This window comes from Pipistrellus hanaki (assembly GCF_964339955.1).
Source record: "Pipistrellus hanaki genome assembly, chromosome: 1".
Lineage (NCBI taxonomy): Eukaryota > Metazoa > Chordata > Mammalia > Chiroptera > Vespertilionidae > Pipistrellus > Pipistrellus hanaki.
This window is the reverse complement of record NC_140503.1, coordinates 119,270,666-119,292,510: the sequence shown is the minus strand read 5'-3', so window position 1 is coordinate 119,292,510 and position 21,845 is coordinate 119,270,666. Positions and strand designations below refer to the sequence as shown.

Sequence of the window (21,845 nt, the reverse complement as noted above, 5' to 3'; positions counted from 1 at the left end):
TAAGGGCCAAACTCCAGAGGTACACAGTCATAGGGAAGCCCCCACACTTTTTTGTGTGAGTTTCATAAGAGAAAAATCTTTGTTTTTCCAGCAGAGGAAGAAGAACAGTAACCATTCTGAAAGACACCAGAGCATTCCCTTCTTAGTAAGACCCACTACTCTCAAGAGAAACTATTTACCATCACCTAACCAACTAGGGTTTTATTAGAGATTAACCCACCTGGGAAGGGAAATAACCCAACTCCAGCCCACTCTGGCCACCCTGTTCCACCTGAGGGGTACAGGAGATACTGATAAGCATGTGAAAAATTCACACTCCAGTGGCAGAGGTTCACTACAAGACTGACACCCAATCACATGAACACAGAATGCTTTCCCACTGACACCTTACCACTGGAGCACTAAGGCTGAAATTCATTTTGTCTAGTATAGTATGTCTAACTTTCATTAATGCACACTTATAAAGCAAAAAAGTCTGAAAAGACGGAGCAAACATCAGAACCGGACTCAGACATGGCAGGAATGTTGGAATTATCAGACCAGGAAAGTTTTAAACTATGATTAATATGCTACAAGTCCTAAAGGAAAAATGAGACAGTATGCAAGAACAAATGGGCAATGTAAGCAGAGATGAAAATTCTAAAAAACAGATGAAAATTCTAAAAAAGAGCCGAGACTGGTTTGGCTCAGTGGTAGATGTCGGCCTGCGGACTGAAAAGTCCCAGGTTCGATTCCAGTCAAGGGCATGTGCCTTGGTTGCGGGCACGTCCCCGGTGGGGGATGTGCAGGAGGCGGCTGATCGATGATTCTGGCTCTCTATCTCTCTCCCTTCCTCTCTGTAAAAAATCAATAAAATATATTTTTTTAAAAAGAAAATTCTAAAAAAGAATCAAAAAAAAAAAATACTAGAGCTGAACAACAGAATAAAATTAAGAATGCCATTGCATTGATAAGCTCTATAATAGACTGGACATGACTGAGAAAAGAATCTCTAAACTTGCAAATATGTGAATAGAAACTTCCAAAACTGAAAAGCAAAGAGGAAAAAAGGTGACTGAAAAAAACTGAAACAGATTATCCAAGAATTCTGGGAAATTACAATAAGTGCAATACAGAGGGAAAAGAAAAAAGAAAAAGAAAAAAAAAAAAAACAGAAGAAATATTTGAAACAATGATTCAGATCTTCCCCAAATTAGAAGCCAAACTACAGGTCCTTGAAGAACTGAGGAAACAAAAAACAATAAATGTCAAAATAACAATACCTAAGCATAACATATACAAACTGCAAAAGATTGAAGATAAAGAATATAGAGAAAAAGACAGCAGAAGGAAAAAAAATAATAAAACACAACACTGTACCTATATAGGAATAAACAGATGACATCTGATATCTCAGAAACCATGCAAACAGGAGAGGAACGGAGTAAAATGGCTATGTTGAGAGAAAACCACTAACCTAGGATTATGAACCCTGGGAAATTATTCATCAAAAGAAAAGGAGAGCCCTAGCTGGTTTGGCTCAGTGGATAGGTCATCAGCCAGCAGATTGAAGGGTCCCAGGTTTGATTCCAGTCAGGGGCACATGCCTGGGTTGTGGGCTTGACCCCACTAGGGGGCGTGCAGGAGGAGCCGTTCAATGATTATTCCCTGTCATCATTGATTGTTTCTCTCCCCTCACCTTCCTCTCTGAAATCAATAAAAAAAAAAAAAAAATTAAAAAGGTTTAAAAAAGAGAGAAATAAAAGACTTTCTCAAACAAAAACCATTGAGGAAATTTATTATCAACAGAGTGGCCTTTGCAAGAAATGATAAAAGAAGTTCTTCAAAGGGAGTGGTAAATGATAATGTGTGTGTGTGTGTGTGTGTGTGCGCGCACATGCACACATTTGTGTATAAGTGAAATGAAGATGAATATTATTCAGAAAAAAAGAGAACTACTTCAAAATTACAAAGAACATCCACAAAAATCTAATATGTTTAATGGTGAGAAACAAAGTTTTACTGAAAGAGTTAAAGAGAATAAAACGGGGCAGAGAAAACGTATTGTGCTTAGCAAATATCTTGCAGAAAGCTTACAGCCAAGCACCACATAGCTAGATAACCAGAAGACACCTGGCTTTGGGAGGAACCAGGACAGACCAGACCCTTAGCAAAAATTAATAAAAACCTGCCTCTCCCTTCAGTCTCTGCTGATTCCTTTTTCAGACTCAGTCCACCTGCATCCAGGTGCCTAAAAAACAGCTTCTTTTGATACATTATGGCCTCATATCATAGGTGCACAACCCCAGCCCATTCTGAACCTTTCATTTACCACTGTGGTAAGGCTATCCCCTATCACCACACCTTTTCTCCGTCATATGGGAAATCCTAGCTAATACAAAAAAGACAAGAAAATAATACAAAATGTACTCAGATAAAGAGAGAAATAAAACTGTCTTTATTCACAGGTAACATAATTATCTACATGGAAAATCCAAAAGAATTTTTTTGTTGTTGTTGTTGAAAAAGAAAAAAAAAAAGCTGGAACTAATAAGTGATCATAGCAAGATTGCAGGATACAAGGTTAATTAATATACAAAAGCCAATTGCTGGGAGGGTAAGCCAGATGTTTAAGGATATAAACTTGCAACAAGAAGTAAATAAGCCATAGAGATCTAACGCACAGTATAACGAAAATAGACAACAATATTATAGTATAACCACCAACCTTACTAAATTAACATGTTGCACACCTTAAATTTACATAATGTTACTTGTCAACTATATTCACTAAATACAAGTCAACTACTTTTCTATATAAACCAGAAATGAACAAGTGGAATTTTAAGTTAAAAACACAATGCCATTTCGCATTACATTAGCAATTTTTAAAAATGCAATACTTAAGTATAAATCTAACAAAATATATACAGGGCCTATATAAGGAAAACTACAAAACCCTGATGATGAAAGAAATCAAAGAAATGGAGAGTTATTCCATGTTCACTGATAGAAGACTCAATATTGTCAAGATGTCAGTTTTCCCCAACTCAAAATGGATCATAGGTCTAAATTTAAAACAGCCTAAAAAATTCCTAGAGCCTGGCCGGTGTGGCTCAGTTGGTTGGATGTTATCCCATGCACCAAAAGGTTGCCGGATTCGATCCCTGGTCAGGGCCAAACCCAGTTTGCAGGCTCTATCCCCAGTAGGGGGCATGCAGGAGGCAGCTCATCAATGTTTCACTCTTACATCAATGTTTCTCTCTCTCCCTTTCCCTTCCTCTCTCTCTAAAAATCAATAAAAACTTAAAAAAAAAAAAAAAACCTCCTAAAAGATAACACAGGATAAAGTATAGCTAAGTGGTCTGCAAACTCATTAGTCAGAGCCAAATATCAACAGTACAATGATTGAAATTTCTTTTGAGAGCCAAATTTTTAAAACTAAAACTTCTTCTAATGCCACTTCTTCAAAATAGACTCGCCCAGGACATGGTATTTTGTGGAAGAGCCACACTCAAGGGGCCAAAGAGCCACATGTGGCTCACAAACCGCAGTTTGCCAACCACTGGTCTAAATGACCCGAGTCTGGCAATGACTTTTTAGATCAAAAACCAAAGATATGATCCATGAAGGAAATAATTGATATGAACTTCATTAAAATTTTAAAATGTCTGAAAAACTCTGTAAAGAAAATGAAACAATAAGCATCAGGCTGGGAAAAATTATTTGCCAAACACATCTGATAAAGGACTGTGACCCAAATAATACAAAGAATTCTCTAAACTTAGTAATAAGAAAACAATCCAATCACTAGTAAAGAAACAGGGAAAAGACCTGAATAGGCACTTCACCAAAGAAGATCCACAGATATCAAATAAATATATGAAAAGATGCTCCACATCATATGAGAATTAGAGAATTACAAATTAAAACAATAGGAAGATATCATTATATACCTATCAGAATGGCCAAAATCCAAAACACTAACATCAGCATATACTGGTGAGAATACAGAGGAATGGAAATTCCACTCATTGCTGGTGAAAATGCAAAATGGTACAGACACTTTGGAAGATATTTTGACAATTTCTTACAAAACTAAACATACTCTTACCATACATCTTAGTATTTAATCAAAGGAGCTGAAAAATGTCCATACAAAAACCTGCACATGGATATTTTGGGCAGTTTTATTCATATATAGGCCCGGTGCATGAAATTCGTGCACAGGGGGAGAAGGGGTGTCCCTCAGCCCAGCATGCACCGTCTCCAATCTAGGAACCTCAAGGGATGCCAGACTGCCTTCTCACAATCCAGAACTTCTGGCTCCCAACTGCTCACTTGCCTGCCTTATTGCCCCTAACTGCTTCTGCCTGCTAGTCTGGTCATTCTCTAACCACTCCCCTGTCATCCTAATCAATGCTTACCTGCTCCCCTGCTGGCCTGGTCACCCCCAACTGCCCTCCCCTGCAGGCCTGGTCGTCCCCAACTGCCCTCCCTTGCAGGCCTGGTCCCTCCCATCTGCCCTCCCCAGCTGGCTATCTTGTGGCGACCATCTTGTATTCACATGAGAGTGGCCATCTTGTGTGTTAGAGTGACGTTCAATTTGTATATTACCCTTTTATTATATAGGATTACCAAAACTTGGGAGCAACCAAGATATCCTTCAGTAGGTAAATAGGTAAAATTGTGGTAATATCAGGGCAATGAAATATTACTTAATGGTAAAAGGAAATGAGTTATCAAGCCAAGAAAAGATAAATTTTAAATACATACTATAATTAAAAGAACCTAATCTGCAAAGGTTACATAGTGCATCTTTCTAACTATATGACATTCTTAAAAAGGCAAAACTATGAAGACACTAAAAAAGGATCAGAGGTTGCTAGGGGTTAGGGGGAGAGTGAGAAGAATAAGTGGAGCACAGAGTATCTGTAGGACAATTAAACTACTCTGTATATTATAATGTTGACTACATGTCATTACACAGTCCTTTCTCCAAACCTAAGTGTGAACATTAGTATAAGCTATGGACTTTGAATATGATGATGAATGTTAGTAGGTTCACAAATGTAACAAATGTACCACCCTCTATATTCTTTATCTATCCGTTGCAGGACATTGATAGTGGTGGAGGCTGTGTGCAAGAGCAGACTTTTACAGGGGGAAAAAGAGAGAGAGAAAAAGAGAGAGACTCTATAGCAGCGGTTCTCAACCTGTGGGTCGCAACCCTTTTGGGGCTCGAACACCCTTTCACAGGGGTTGTCTAAGACCATCGGAAAACACAGATATTTACATTACGATTCATAACAGTAGCAAAATTACAGTTATGAAGTAGCAATGAAAATAATTTTATAGTTGGGGGTCACCACAACATGAGGAACTGTATTAAAGGGTCACGGCATTAGGAAGGTTGAGAACCACTGCTCTATAGCCAGTATGTAAAAATGGTTTGGTAGAGGGAAAGGAAGAAAACAAGAGAAACTAACTCTACTCTGAAAATTAAGGGGGTTACTTATAAACCAAATGTTGATACAGCATTTAATCTTGTTCAGCAGGGGCCACTGATAACAGATTCAAATTTATCTGTTGCTATCCACGCTTCAACAATATATTGTAAATCCGTTGAAAATAATAACAATTTCTGCTCTGGGTGATTCTTTCAATATCCATGCTTTCAGTCCCTGTGCTCAATAAATACTAAATCTAATCACAGACTGCAATATGTAATTTAACCTAGATATGAATAACTGGAAAGGCACAAAGGAAGGCCAAATAATATAGGAATGTGATTGTACAGCTTTGCCAGGAAGCTGAAGTTTAACGCTCCCCACGTCTATTTCCCACAGATTGCTGGGAGAATAGATCCATGCCCAGTCAAGTCTGGATAACATAGGGAGGGTAGTTATCTGTCAATAACACCTGGGAACAGGTCATTGGCCAGAATAGGCATGGCCACTGCAAGCACAGGAAGATATGAGATATTTAATCTCCTGAACAAAGGAGTTTGCTCTCTTGGCTCCTGGTCTACAGGAGTGACTACAACTAGCCTAGTGCTGTGCTGGACCCAATTCCAACATGGAAAGGAAACTTTGGATACTGGTTTTGCTTCTAGCTCTACTGAATTCCCACATGCACAACTTCCATGACTGGATTATGGGGAAGGGGTCTTTGGAAACCCAAGGATGTAATTCCATGAAAATAAAGCTTTTACCACATCTCACCTTCGAGCAGTATGCTTATTCAAGCAGTACCCAAGAACCCCACTCCCACTAGCAAACAAGGGCCATCCACGCATTTCTTCAATAATCCCTCAGGCTCAATAAGTCACTATATAACTCACAGAAGTCAGGAAAGCACTTGCAATCAGTTTTATTAGAAAAGATTCAAATCTGAACCAGGACATAGGGCTAGCTCTGGGAGGGTTCCAAATACAAAGAAAGCTTCTGAGCCCTCAGGATGTATCACCCTCCTGACACATCAATGTGTCACTGTAGTAGGCAGTTAGACAGGCATGAGCAGAGTAGGAACAATAAAATGTAACCAAGATGGAAAGGCCCAGGTACCTAGCAACTGGGAAAACAAAGACTTCTCCCTGAGGGTTACCCTTCCTCTCCTGGCATATGGCTGGTCATGCCGTTTAGACCCCTTGGCCTTTCTTATGACTGGTTAAGTGGTAAATAACCCGGTTATTTAGCATAATGGATTGATGGACAGTGACTAGCCTGATGCTACATCACACCCAGCTCTGCCACAGAATGGAAACTCTGGACACTAGTTTTGCTTCTAGTTCCAGTCCTATGTGACCCTTCCCTGACCTTTCTTCTCCTAGCATGTTGCTAGTCATGCAGTGAAATCCCTAGAGGAAGAACAAAGGGGCTGGAGAACAACTTCATGTGACTCCCATACAACCCTGGCATGACCACTCCCTTAAGCATTAAGCCCTCAGGACAATGAGGTTCTAGCCTAAATAAAATAATCTTGGGAACAAAGCCATGAGCCTGTTGCCCACCCAGACAGTTTTAGTCAAACTAGAAATAGCATACAGGCCTCAGTTCTGGTTTAGCTCCAAGCTCAGAAAACCAGCAAAACCAAACAGGGGGATACCACGGTTGACATCAAGACCAGATGCAATGACTCCCCTAGTGCCAACCAATCAGTGGACATCACTGAACAGGAAAGGACACAACTGAAAAGCTGATGAATATTCTACTGAGATCCTCCCCTAAAATCCCCACCCTTAAAAGAGGGCCCAGTGCCCTCTTTCTCTCTCCCCTGCCTCATCCTCCCTCTCCCCCTCTCTCTCTTTCCCTCCCCCTTTCCCTCTAATGCCCTTCTCTATGTCCCCCAAGCCCCACCTGTGCCTTCTTACTTTAGGCATGCCTCTTTCTTTCTCCTAAGCTCCAAGAGCCCTTCTTTTGCCTCTGTAACTTGTTTTCTGAGTCCATGGAGCCCAGCTGGTCCACTTCTACCACAGTGACTTTCTAAGTAAACTAGAGGCTGGGTGCACAAATTAGTGCACCAGTGAAATCCCTCAACCTGGCCTGCGCTCTCTGGCAATCTGGGACCCCTTGGACAGCTCCTGCATTGAGCATCTGCCTCTTGGTGGTCAGACTGCATCATAGTGACTGGTCATCTGGTCGCTTAGGCTTTTATATATATTTTTGCTTGTACTGGAATCTGAATTCTTTCTTAACAAGACCTCAAGTACTGAGATTGCTGAATCAAGGCCCAATTGATACCACTGTAAATAATCTGGTTACTTACCATAATAGACTGATAGATTCTGACTAGCCCAGTGGTAGGCAAACTCATTAGTCAACAGAGCCAAATATCAACAGTATAATGATTGAAAGTTCTTTTGAGTGCCAAGGTTTTTAAACTTAAACTTCTTCCAATGCCACTTCTTCAAAACAGAATCACCCAGGCCATGGTATTTTGTGGAAGAGCCACACTCAAGGGGCCAAAGAGCCGCATGTGGCTCGCAACCTGCAGTTTGCCAACCACTAGACTAGCCTAATGCTACACCAGACCCAGCTCCACCATGGAACAGAAACTCTGGATGCTGGCTTTGCTTCCAGTTCCGATAAATCCACAGCATCCCCTCTTCCAGAACTTGTTGAAGGGAAATACCCAGGGATGTAATTCCAGGCCATTAAAATTCACTCATCCTCCCGTGGGAGTCTTAGAAAATTCTTTTTCTCAAGATATCGCAAGGACCCAACCCCAAGAACCCACTGGAGAAAGGGATCCACCGGTGGACACCCCATTTCTCAGATAATAATACAATTGCTGATAACATTCTGGTGCAGTTTTGCCACTAACATCACCAACCAGGAAGCTCAACTGAGCTTTTGTTTCCAGAGTTTTATGGGAGTGTCCTCACTAAGGTATGACTTAACATCTCCTGAAATCCTATTTCCAATCCCTTCCCTGCTCTCTGGCAGGGCTGCTATCATAAGAGTCAAAGCCCAATAAAATTTATTTCAAATTTATATGTAACAATGTACATTTGTTTAACAGGCTGTGACACACATATTTACTGAACAATTGAAAACTTTACAATATCTTGTATTTAAGATACTTTTAATATCCTTGCATTTAAATGAAAATGGTTACTTTTTAATATTACAGTAAACCACTCTACCCCCAATTATAAAGATATATTTATGTTACTTTATTACATGCTTAATGATAGTACCTGTGAGCTCAGGTTTCTTTTGAATAAAATTGATTGGAAACAAACAAACAAACAAAAGACTCAAAGCCCTAACTATCTGATCACAAGGTATTCCTTCTGGAGTGGCCAGCCCACACGCTCAGTGTATCTAAACTAAGGTGTAGTGCCAGGAACCCACCATGAATAAGAAAGATGCTGCCCTCACTCAGGAAATTTCAAGGATTCAAAGGCTCCCTCCCAGGAAACAGATACAAAGACTATTCAATTTTCTTTTTAGCAATCTTATAATGAAAAAATCTTATCTTTTCTAATCCTATATAATAAAGATGTAATGTGCAAATGGTCGTTACACCATGAAGTGTATAATGACTGGATCACAGATCAGCAGGAAGGTGGGGCAGCAAGCTATGGGGGGAGGGGAGAGCAGGGGGTCGGAGGGAGCTACAGGAGAGTAGCAGTGAGCTACTGGCTCCAAGCAGGTGGCAGAGAGCCACAGGAGAGGGCAGGGCAGCAAGCTATGAGGGGGGACAGGGGAGCTACAGGAAGGTGGGACAGTGGGCAGAAACTACTGAAGGGTGGCAGCAAGCTACTGGCGCACAGATTCATGCATAGAGGTACTAGTATATGTCTATGTAAAGCAACTCCAAATGGAATTGTCCTAATTGAGGAGTCTCATAGCCCTACCCCATTGACCCTCAACCCCTCTGAAGCCCAAAAAGAACAATATCCCACAGGCTAACATTTACTACTTCTTAGAAAAGGAAAGCAAGTTATTTACTTTGATCTGTAGTGCCTTTAAATAATTAATTCATCATCCTACTCACTGGTAGCCAAGCAGACTTTTTTAAAAGCATAATGCATTTTTTCAAAAAAGAACACACTTAAATTTTAAAACCCATCACTTTATTTAAAGCATAAAGACTATGCTTATTGAAACTTAATATTAAAAAGGTAATAACTAGAAATGACAGAATTATGCCTGATCAAATATAAATTACCTATTATCATAACTGTGATCTTACTGTTCCCGAATTAGGTCATATCCAGGAGTGTCTAGTATAGTCATTAAATGATGATATTCGGAACACTCATGAACTACCTTCGTTCTTTTCCTATGAATAAACAGTATCAGTATCCAACTCAAACATACATATACAGATAGACCAGAAATGCAACCCATTCAGAGCTCTAAAACCATTCAGAATTCTTCTCAGTTATAAAACAAATATTTTTTAAAAAAGAATATAAATTACTCGTAGCAGTTCAACGTGGTTTTGTGAATAACAAATGAAGTCAAAACTATTTACTCTCTAAGACCCTCAAAACAGGGTTTGTATGAAAAGGAAAAGTGACAACAAAAACAGACTTGCTTCTAAAGAATTCAAAACTTCTAAATGATCCCATTTCATCCTCAGATTATCCTTACAAAAATACTCAATAAGAGATTGATCAATTTGCCCAGCAATACCCAGAAGATAACATAAATAGCCTCATTTAAATTTCAATAGCCTCAATGGATTGGAGAACTTTTTTCAGATAATCAGATTCTTTTGACTTCAACATTTATGACTGTCAAAAGATTTAGGGAGGTGACAAATGCTTATATGAAAAAGACTTGTCATTCAATCAGCTTAGAGATGCTCAAAAAAATGATCAATAGAGAAAGCAAGTCTTAAATTGCCCTCTTTTTGGGATTATGGAAATCAATTTTTCAAAAATGTCTCATTTAATTTCCTATACCTCCTGACCACTGGGAATCATAACTATAAAGAAAAGCAATCTGAAGCTCTACTAATCAGAAAGAAGTAGGCATCAAAAGATAAATGAAACCTTAAAAGCATTAGAAAGAATAGAATACAGGAAAGAGAAAACAGGGAAAGAAAAAACAATGAGGATAATTTCTTAACCCAGTGGATAGCAGACCTTTAATACATTGGTATGCTGAATTTTACCCGAGTATCTTTTTTTCCCCCCTGAATATGTTTTGGCAACAACTGGTTCCACCCCTTAGAATCCGAGTAGTTTCCACAGATACAACAATTATTCCTAACTTTATAAAGGAGCTAAAATGTAACTGTTGATTATTATATGCCAGGTAATGTGCCGTTTTACATGCCAAGGCCCCTTAAACTAACCCTAATAAGGACTAATTAAGAAAAGGGTTGCCAGGACAGAGGATCCACACCTGAAAAAACAGTAGTATAAAGCCAACAAGGAAAGAACTATCTATACCTTGAGGAAAAATAGTGGAAGGTGAGGCTGATGAGGTAAAAAGGAGCCAATCTATTAGGAAGATAAAGCATACAGACCACAGCAACACCAGAATCCGTGAGGGCATATTCAGTGTGCCTGCCACACAGAAGACAATATATTGTACTTTTTGTTTAGACTGTAGATAATTACAACTACAGAAGTTAAGAACGACCTGCAGATTCTTGACGTATGTACCTGACTAAGTAAATTAAGGAACCAATTCATCAGAACAAAAAGGCACACTAGAAAAGTTTTAAAGTTTTAAAGATTTTGAGCATGCTGATTTCAAGATATTTGAAGCATATTGAACTCCAGTAAAGAGAAGGTCGGTGTTTTCTAAGTATTCCTCGTAACAACTCAATGAGGTAAATATTTTTATCCCTATTTATATAAGTTGAAAATGAACTCAGGGGGTTCTATACTTGCCTAAGTCCATACTTTGCCCACTTACTAAGAGCAAATGCTTCAGCTGCAATTTAAACCCAAAGCCATATAGATCAATGGAACAGAACAGAGAACCCAGAAATAGACCTAAGACATTACAGTCAATTAACATTTGACAAAGGAGGCAAGAGCATACAATGGAGTGAAGAAAGTCTCTTCAATAAATAGTGTTAGAAAAATTGGACACATACATGCAAAGAAATGAAACTAGACCACCAACATACACCATACACAACAATAAACTCAAAACGACAATGAGGTATCACCTCACACTTGTCATAATGACTACCATCAACAGATCAACAAATGACAAGTGCTGGTGAGGATGTGGAGAAAAAAGAACCCCAGTACACTACTGGTGGGAATGCAAACTGGTGCAACCATTATGGAAAACAGTATGGCGTTTCCTCAAAAAATTACAGATGGAACTGCCATTTAACCCAGAGATCCCACTTCTAGGAATACATCCTAAGAAACCTGAAGCACCAATCAGAAAGAATGTATGCACCCCTATGTTCATAGCAGCACAATTTACAACAGCTAAGATCTGAAAACAACCCAAGTAAGTGCCCATCAGTAGCTGAGTGGATAGAAAAGCTGTGGTACATTTATACCATGGAGTACTATGCAGCTGTAAAAAAAGAAGTATCTCTTCCTCTTTGAGATAGCATGGAGGGACCTGGAGAGTATCATGCTAAGTGAAATAAGCCAGTCTGAGAAAGACAAGTATCACATGATTGCACTCATATGTGGAATCTAAGTAAAAATAAACTGAACAACATAGTGGATCCAGAGACACTGAAGCATGGAACAGAGTGCAGAATCTCAGAGGGAAGGTGGGGGATGGTGGGTGGAAGGGAGGTGATCAACCAAAAACCTGGTATGCATATATGTATAACCCATATACCCATAACACAGACAATAGGATGCTGAAGGTCTGGGGCAGGGGGCAGGGCGGGGCAGGATGGGAGTTAAGGGGGGTGGGAAGGGGAGGAAGGGAACATATGCAATACTTTCAACAATAAAGAATTAAAAAAACAAAAACCCAAAGCCCAAGGTCCTTCCATTATACCATATTGTAAGAGAAAGGGACATTAATATTTATGAAGATTAATCTGGCTGTGGTTTATGACAGAGTGGACAAAGGAAAAACATGTCCAACTGTAGGATATGAACTAGTAGTCCAAAATAATCTGACTAGTAATGCAAATGTACTATTATAAAAATGAAACTTTATGATTTAGCAGAGGAATGCAAATGTACTATTATAAAAATGAAACTTTATGATTTAGCAGAGGCAAGGGAATGATTCAAAATGCCTCTTGGGTTTCAAGTCAAAATAACTAGAACCAGACTAGGAAAGGTGTTCAATTTTCTGATAGATTTATTTATTTAGGTGATAACACTAAATAGAAATAAAAGACTGGTGCCTGGCCAGTATGGCTCAGTGGTTGAGGAGCAACCTATGAACCAAGAAGATACCAGTTGGATTCCTAATCAGGGCACATGCCCAGGGTTTCCAGCTTGATCCTGGCAGGAGGCATACAAAAGGCAGCCAATCAATTAACACTTATGTTTCTAATGTCTATCCCTCTCTCCCTTTCTCTAAAATCAATTAAAACACACACACACACATTTAGAAATATAAAACTGCAGATTTACGATAAATAGTTATTGAGTGCTTACTATGTTCGGTCCCTAAGGTACTGGGGATAGAAATGAAAAGTCCTTAGAAGAGGATAAAGGGGGAATTAATGGCGATACAGGGATGCCAGAAACAGATCATTGTCTCACTAATTAGAAAGGTGTGGACAAGGAACCTCGAAGGCTGGTCAATCTTGAAGCTCTGAAAGGTCAGAGCCAACCACTCCCTATCTATTGAGAGAATGGTAGCTGAAGCAACTTCCACACCAAATAATCCTGTAAATCCTTACTGATAAGATAACCTGCCTGTTACTAGAATTGCCTGCCTAAAGGCAATAGGTATATCCCAAACCTGAATAAAAGCAAAGCGTAGTCCTCCCACTGGAGTTGGGCTTCCCCCTGACCCCCAATATTCCCAAATTAATATTTTTCTAGTCTCTTTCATTTGTGTGCAGCCTTCTCCAGAGCCAGAACCCTGAACCATGCAGGACGTGAAAGGGCTTCCCACACATGGAGGCTTGACAGATGATGAACTACAGAGTTGTACACCTGAAACCTATATAATTTTATTAAACAATGTCACCTCAATAACTTCAATAAAAAGTTAAAAAAAAAAAAAAGTTCTTATCTTTATAGGGTTTATAATTCCATTCAATCAATCAAGGTAGTTGCATATTGCAAAATAATAAAAAACAGATGGAAAAAAGGAAACAGTGAGTTGGTAAAGATGAATATTTTTTTACAGAAGGTAGTTAGGGAAAGCCTCTGTTAGAAACTGTTTTGAACAGTCTAGAATGATGTGATCGAAGACTTTCAAATACCTGAGGGAAAAATATCCCTGGGAAAGCAAACTGCACAAGATGAATATAAAGGCAGTAATGAGCTTAGAGTATTCAGACTCAAGAGGCTTAGATGAAAGTGAGTGTCTGAGGATCAAAATCACATCAGATACAGGGAGGAGTCAGATTGTGCACCATAAGGAATTGCATTTCCTTGTAAATGGGATGGGAAGCTACTGGAGAATGCTGAGCAGGTGACATTATCTGTCATTTTTCAAAGATCACTGAGCTTTGTAGATGAGAACTGATTATATGGGGTAAGAGTGGTAGCAAAGAAAGCCTAATAAAATGTTTTTGCCATAGTCCATGAAAAAAGTCATGATTTAAAAAAGAGTTGCCCAGCTTGTGTAGCTCAGAGGTTGAACATCGATCTATGAACCAGGAGGTCATGGTTTGATTCCCGGTCAAGGTACCTGCCTGGGTTGTGGGCTTAACCCTGGTGTGGGGGGTGCAGGAGGCAGCCTCTCAATGGTTCTCTCTCATCACTGATGTTTCTCTCTCTCTCTCTCCCCCTCTCTTTGTTTCTGAAATCAATAAAAATATATTTTAAAAAATAGTTTTAAAAAAGAGCCAAAATATTGTCCTGATAGAATGGATATGGAGTGTGAAAGAAAATGAAGAATCAATGATGACTCTTAGACAACAGAGACGAGTGACAGGAAATATCAATGATGCCATCTACTGAAATAGGTAATGATGAAGGAATGAGTAGAACTATTACTATCTCTATATTCCATATTAAAGAAATCTGAGGCACAGTGTATCTAAGCAACTAGACCAAAGTCACACTGTTGGTAAGCATCAAACTTGGGAAATAAATTCTAACAGTGTAGCTCCAGTATCTGAATTCTTAAAGCTAAGCTAAACTGCCTCCTAAGATTCTAAGAAGTTCTAGAGTTTGAAAGAAGTTCTAGATCTGAGCTCCAGGTTCAGTTAAGCATTTGGAAGTCACAAAAAGTATAAGCCAAGAAAGTCTTAAAAAAGACTTAAAGCAGAAAATCAGAAAAAGTTTGATGTACTGGAAACCAACTGAACAAAGTATGTAAGAGAGGAATGCTAAGAGATCAACAACAACAAAATGGACTAGGTATTGATTGTTGACTATTGAATTTGGCAAGATGGAAGTCACTAGGGACTTTGAAAAAAAAGCTTGATGGAATGAGTTATATTTATAATTCAATAGTTGAACTTCACAAGAAATACTATCCAAAATGAGATCCACTTATTCAAAACCTGTTTCCTGAATGTTTATTAGTATCAGACACACTACATGCTGGGAATATCATAGTGAAAAGAAAAAAAAAAATTCCTGTCCTCATGGAGCTTACATTCTGATAACATGTCTAGACTAATTTCTTCGAGGGAAAAGCTATTGCCAGTATTTTGCTTCTTTATATGAAATGTTATATTACATAAATCAGTTCATGAATTTCTGATTCACCATATCAGTTTCTGAATAAAGCAGAAGGTAATTTTAAGTACAAATGTATACTAATGTTAAATAGTAAATATTCTATCAAGTGATTTAGTGAGAGGACTTTAATACCACTGATTACTCATTGTTAAATATATTCTACATACTATATTCTACATGCTATCCTAGTAAAATATTTAACATAGAAGTCTATAGGACTCTGTCCAAGGATTATTTACTGGGAGTCTCTGACAAGTCTTTTTAGATAACTTTTCACGATATTCTGATACATGGATCACAAGAAGAGAATATGATCCAAATGCCCAAACCTGACTAACTTTAAAAAGTAAGCTTCTCTGGAGCAAAACAATGTTCCTATACTCAAGAAACTTACTATCTAGCAAGCTCATGTGACACATTCTCAATTCAACAAATATTAAGCACCTATTACGTAATTAAATAATTAAGGAGCATAAACAAGGATGCCAAATAATTTGGTAAAGATAAACGGTGTTGCAGGAGTTTTGAAAAGAGTAGAGATTAGATTATGGTAAGTTAGAACAGTTCTCAACTGGGAGCTATTTTGTGGGCCTGAGGGACATTTAGCAATTTTTGGAAATTTTTTAAATCATGACTGGGGAAGGGAGGTGCGTGCCACTGGGTATTTGTCGGGGACGTGCGCGTGCACACACATGCCCCAAAGACATTTATCTGGTCCAAACCATCTATTGTTGCTATAAAAAACTCTAGGATAGAGTAATCAAGAAAAAATTCCTGAGTTGGCTTTTAACCATGAGGACAGGTAGAAAGGTAGAAGAAATAAAAGATGCAAACATATAAAAGCAAGAAGGAGCCTGCTTTGAACTGGCTTCTGTAGGTACTGAGAAAGGTTTTGACATTAAGAAATTTATCTGAATGCAATGAAAATGTGCATTAAAAGTCAGTAGGATATAAAAGTGATTGGTTAATTGGAAGCAAGATTATATAAAAACTAGACAAAGGTACTGGAAACGAAAGAAGCAGTTATTAAGAAATTGTTTTACTTTAATCATTTGCCCTAGAAATTAATGTAATAATTTGTAAAACTACTTATCAGTACCTCAATTTCTTATGTCACTGGACAGTGTCCTGTAAAAAGTGTGTGCTAAGTGCTTACTAAATTAAATGCAATTTTCCAATTAATTATTTACAACTATTATTGGTGAACTTTAAAGTTCCACCCACTGTATTTAGGACATTCATTTAAACTTGAACAAAAAAAAAAAAAAGAAAGAAAAGCCTTCATTTAGGTGACCACTATATATAAAGGCACTGCAGTAGGCACTTACACATATTATTTAAAGAAACCATGAAGATAATGTGTTTGTCTCTCTTTAAAGATGAGGACACTGGGGCTCAAAGAGCTAACGTAACTTGCCCTTGATTTCACTCAGCTAGGAAATGGCAGATATAAGATTTAAAACCCTGATCCAGTCTTGCCCCAAATCTCCAAGCTTCAGTGATACCCTGTGAGGAAGGGGTAAAAAGGCAAAACCTGACACCCACCATTCACAATTAAAACTATAGAAGCAGCTCCCACTCACAGCCGTGCTTACATTTCTTTACTACAATAATTGCAGTCAAATCACCCCAAAATTCTCTTCTCGCAAACTCAAACTCCAGTCGTCAATACCCTTAAGCCTGAAAGATAAACAAAAGCTAACCTGTAGAATCGGTATGATCAGTACCTACTGCCAATGACTCGGGGGGGTAAGGGGGAGGATAGGAGGAGGGTGGGGCATTTAAAATGCAAAACAAATCGACAGTTTTCAGACTCAAGGTCCTCGCCTACACTTCTTCAAGTAGAGAGACCTCCTCTGAGCCAGGCAGCTCAGGTCCTCCATTCGGCCTCAGCGGTGGCCAGGAATGCCACTCGGGGCGAGGACTCGCAGTCCCCCCCGGGGCCGGGCCGAGCCGCCCCTCCCAGCCCTGGCAGCTCGCTTCTCCCAGCAGCTCGGCCCCAGCTCCAGATGCTGCACCAGCTGTTCCGCCCGGGCCATTCTCTCCAAGCACCACAGTCCCAGCTCAAGGCCCATGTCGCGGGCTCTCTGAGTCCCATTTCTTCCAAAGAGGATGCGCCAAACCCTCAACCTCCTCCGAGCTCTTAAGGTTGGAGCCTGGTGTTAAGGGGAACAGCCTGGCCTGGCCCAGGGGTCCGGGACGCCGCAGAGAGCGGGCAGAGCAGGGGCACAGTCCGGGGGGCGGTGCTCGGGGGGCGGCAGGAGCACTTACCAACATCTTGGTCGAAGGGATTAGTGGCAAAGAGAGGCATCTCCGCTGCGTGCCGAGGTGTCCGCAGGGACTCCCCGTCGACAGCACGGGAGTCAGGGTGCGACGGAGGAAGGAGGACTCCTCAGGCAGAAACAGCGACTGACACGGACTCTACACACGACGGGCTACCCACTCACCGAACCCCAGCAACGCCGCTGGCGGCAGCGGCGACGGCGGCGGCCCAGGCTAAGGAGCCCAGAATGGCCCCCGCGTGGAGCCTGTCGGGAATTTGGGTGACCTCAGCGCTGCCTGATCAGAACCTGCCCAGAAACGGCCCGTCCAAAACAGGTCCAACCAAAGCGTCCCCTCCACCCGACTCCTTTTTTGCGTCATCATACAGGAGAGTGGCAATAATGCCTGCGTTTCCTTCTTTTGCCTTGGGTGGCAGTCTGCGGGGAAACGGGGTCCTCCAGGCGCGCGGAAGCCGACTAACAATCCCTGGAGTGACTGGGACGGGAGGGCCGGGAAAGAATAAGGGTCGCGTAGGTGTTGAGCGAGACCCCTCTCACCCCGTTCTGTTGGTGGTCCTAGTTTTGTAGCTCCCTGAGGAGGGGGAAGGGGACGGCTTCATTTGGAGTCAACAACGTAGAAAGGCTAGGAGTAATTTGCTTGCCTGAGGTGACAAGCTTGCCTGGATGGAGTCATGTGAGCCTGACGGCTTGGCTGGCCTCCCTGAAGAGGGGAGTGTCGGGGCGCTCCCCGGGGAGGGCTGAGGTCTCCCTGGCTCCTTCCCCAGAGTCCCTGAACGCCCGGCTCCCGAGTCCGCGGAAAGCGCCTCTAGTTGGGCGTTGGTTGGTACTGACTAACTGTGCAGTCACTAAGCAACTGTGTTGGTTGGAAAACAAGTTTAATAACCCAAGAATGTACCCCCCTAAACCGAGAAAGAGAGAGAGAGAGAGAGAGAGAGGGAGGGAGGGAGGGAGGGAGGGAGGGAGGGAGGGAGGGAGGGAGGGAGGGAGGGAGAGAGAAGAAGAAGAAGAAGAAGAAGAAGAAGAAGAAGAAGAAGAAGAAGAAGAAGAAGAAGAGAAGAAAAGAGAGAGAGAGAGAGAGAGAGAGAGAGAGAGAGAGAGAGAGAGAGAGAGAGAGAGAGAGAGAGAAGGAAGGAAGGAAGGAAGGAAGGAAGGAAGGAAGGAAGGAAGGAAGGAAGGAAGGAAGGAAGGAAGGAAGGAAGGAAGAAAAGAAAGAAAAAGAAAACTGAAAAACGGAACTGGAAATTGATTAGTGATTCATAACCACTTATTTAGTCATGTTATTAATGTTTATTTAACAAATGTAGGCAGATGTTGCATCCCATCTGGAACCAACAGCATCTAGCATAATGTAAATTATGCCCAAAAATAGAGCACTTCCAAATACAGCATGTAAACAAACATTTGCAAGGTGTTAACAATAGTATTAGTAGTGGTATACAAAGAGTGCTTACTAAACATCCATTAAGAATAAAGTCCCATTCCTAAAAGTGAAAATGCGAATTAAAGCAGCATTTAGATACATTTTTGTCATTCAGACATAGGATAGAAAATGTGGGAAATCATACATCCACGCTTTGAATTAAGTATAAATTAATAGTCTTCCTTTTTTTAAATACATTTTATTAGTTTTTTACAGAGAAGAAGGGAGAGAGATAGAGAGCTAGAAACGTCAATGAGAGAGTAACATCGACTAGCTGCCTCTTGCACACCCCCTACCGGGGATATGCCCGCAACCAAGGTACATGCCCTTGACCAGAATCGAATCGGGACCTTTCAGTCCGCAGACCTACGCTCTACCACTGAGCCAAACCGGCTTTGGCTAATATAGTCTTCCTAAAGGAAATATTTGGAAGTATGTAACCAAAGCCTTTAAAAATGTGAACACCTTTGTACCCAGCAATTCTACTTTTTAAAAAATATATATATTTTATTGATTTTTTTACAGAGAGAAAGAGAGAGGGATAGAGTTAGAAACATTGATGAGAGAGAAACATCGATCAGCTGCCTCTTGCATACCCACTACTGGGGATGTGCCCACAACCAAGGTACATGCCCTTGACTGGAATTGAACCTGGGACCTTTATGGTCCGCAGGCTGATACTCTATCCACTGAGCCAAACCAGTTTCGGCATACTTTTTGAAATTTATCCTAAAGATAACCTTTAAGAACATGAGCAAAGATATTCATAACAACATTGCTTATATTACCAAAGCATTGTTCACCATTAAAATGTACAATATTAAGAGATCGGACAAATTCACTTTTTGGGACCCCTGTTTCCTCTTCTGTAAGAAACAGGAGAAATAATAGGGTTGTGAAGATCAAGTCCGTTAATGTAAATGAAACCCTCAGTTGGTTAGCATATAGTAAGGATTAAATTAAGTATAAGCAATAGTTATAATTAGTATTGGTCAAGTAAATACAGTAGACACGATGTACTAGTAAAAACTCCACAGCTGCCGAGACCAATTTGGCTCGGCTTGGGGACTGAAAGGTTCCAGGTTCGATTCCAGTCAAGGACATGTACCTTGGTTGTGGGCATATCCCCAGTAGGGGGTGTGCAAGAGGCAGCTGATCGATGACTCTCTCTCATCAATGTTTCTAACTATCTATCTCCCTTCCTCTCTGTACAAAATCAATAAAATAAAATAAAATAAAAATAAAAAACTCCACAGCTATTAAAGGTGATAACATAGTTCTATATTTACATAGAATGACATCTAAATACATAAGTTTTTAAAAAGCAGGTAACAAGCCGAAACTGGTTTGGCTCAGTGGATAGAGCGTCAGCCTGCTGACTGAAAGGTCCCGGGTTCAATTCTTGTCAAGGGCATGTACCTGGGTTGTGGGCACATCCCCAGTAGGAGGTGTGCAAGAGGCAGCTGATTGATAGTTCTCTCTCATATATGTTTCTAACTCTCTATCCTTCTTTCCTCTCTATAAAAAATTAATAAAATATATTTTTAAAAAATAATAAAAACAAAAGCCTATAACAAAACCAGGCAGAATTATAAAATAACCCAGATTTTTGTTTATTTTTTTAATTTAATAAATCTTTATTGTTCAGATTATTACAATTGTTTCTCTTTTTTTCTCCCCATATCTCCCCTCCACCCAGTTCCCAACACACTCTCTGCCCTTACCTCCCCTACACGGTCCTCATCCATAGGTGTACAATTTTTGTCCAGTCTCTTCCCTTACCCCCATCCCCTTTTCCCCCTGAGAATTATCAATCATTCCCATTCTATGCCCCTGATTCTATTATATTCACCAGTTTATTCTGTTCCTCATATTTTTAATTCACTTGATTTTTAGATTCACTTGTTGATAGATATGTATTTGTTGTTCATAATTTTTATTTTAGCTCTTTTTCTTCTTCTTCCTCTTAAAGAATACCTTTCAGCATTTCATATAATACTGGTTTGGTGGTGATGAACTTCTTTAGCTTTTTCTTGTCTGTGAAGCTCTTTATCTGCCCTTCAATTCTGAATGATAGCTTTGCTGGGTAGAGTAATCTTGGTTGTAGGTTCTTGCTATCCATCACTTTGAATATTTCTTGCCACTCTTGTCTGGCCTGCATAGTTTCTGTTGAGAAATCAGCTGACAGTCATATAGCTGTGAAGACCCACTGTGTCTATAATGGAAGAACTGCTGTGCTGGAGACACACTTATGGGACAGGACTTGTTTCACTGGAACTTTGGTGCTCACTGAGTCTGCCTCTTGAATGTGTCACTTATGGATGTGAGTAGTTGAAATCTGGTGTTTTCTCACAGAGACCACTAGATATACTAGCTTCTGATCTCCAATGGTGTGCAGATCAGCTACTGTCTGAGGCCACTCAGCTTCAGCTAGTGCTACCGCAAGAACTACAGTTTTCTTGTCTTTGTTTGAGTTTTGGATCTTTTGGAGCTGTCTGACCCGAGCTGCAGTTTGTTTGGTTAAGCTGCAATAGGGCAGACCATTTATACACAAAAGCCGCTGTGTGGAGCTTAGGTGGGTTTGTAAATTTTGTGGGGCAGGGTCTCAGAGAATCACTAGGCTAGGGTGTGGCAAACAGCAATGGCTGCCAGTCAGCAGTCTCTGCATCTCCGCATTTCCACTTCCCCGTACCCCAAGTCCCGCCCCGCAGTAAACAATGATTGCTGGGCACACCTCTGCAAGAAAGTCATCCTCACTTTCTGACCTGATGGCAGACAGTCCAGCTTCTCCCCGTAGGAGTTTGGTTCCCCCGCGTCTCCCCAGAAACACTGAGTAATCAGAAGCTTGTCTCCCTTCAGGTTGAAAGAAGCAGCGCACCCAGATACCTGC

At 40.4% G+C, this 21,845-nt stretch overlaps 1 protein-coding gene across 3 annotated transcripts in view; it reads right to left on the bottom strand.

Moving 5' to 3' along the window:
- STAM (signal transducing adaptor molecule) overlaps positions 1–18,146 on the bottom strand; it is a 79,789-nt gene extending 61,643 nt beyond the window's left edge. For 2 of the 3 annotated variants that reach the window (XM_084870051.1, XM_084870052.1), the window contains exon 1: positions 17,525–18,144. Coding sequence is in view for 1 of the 3 variants with exons in the window: in XM_084870050.1 (XP_084726176.1) it covers positions 17,525–17,564 (40 nt within the window). In the remaining 2 variants the exon portion in view is untranslated. Of the gene's footprint in view, positions 1–17,524 lie in introns of all 3 variants that reach the window. The other variant, XM_084870050.1, reaches the window with a different exon arrangement.
- Positions 18,147–21,845: the final 3,699 nt, after the last annotated feature.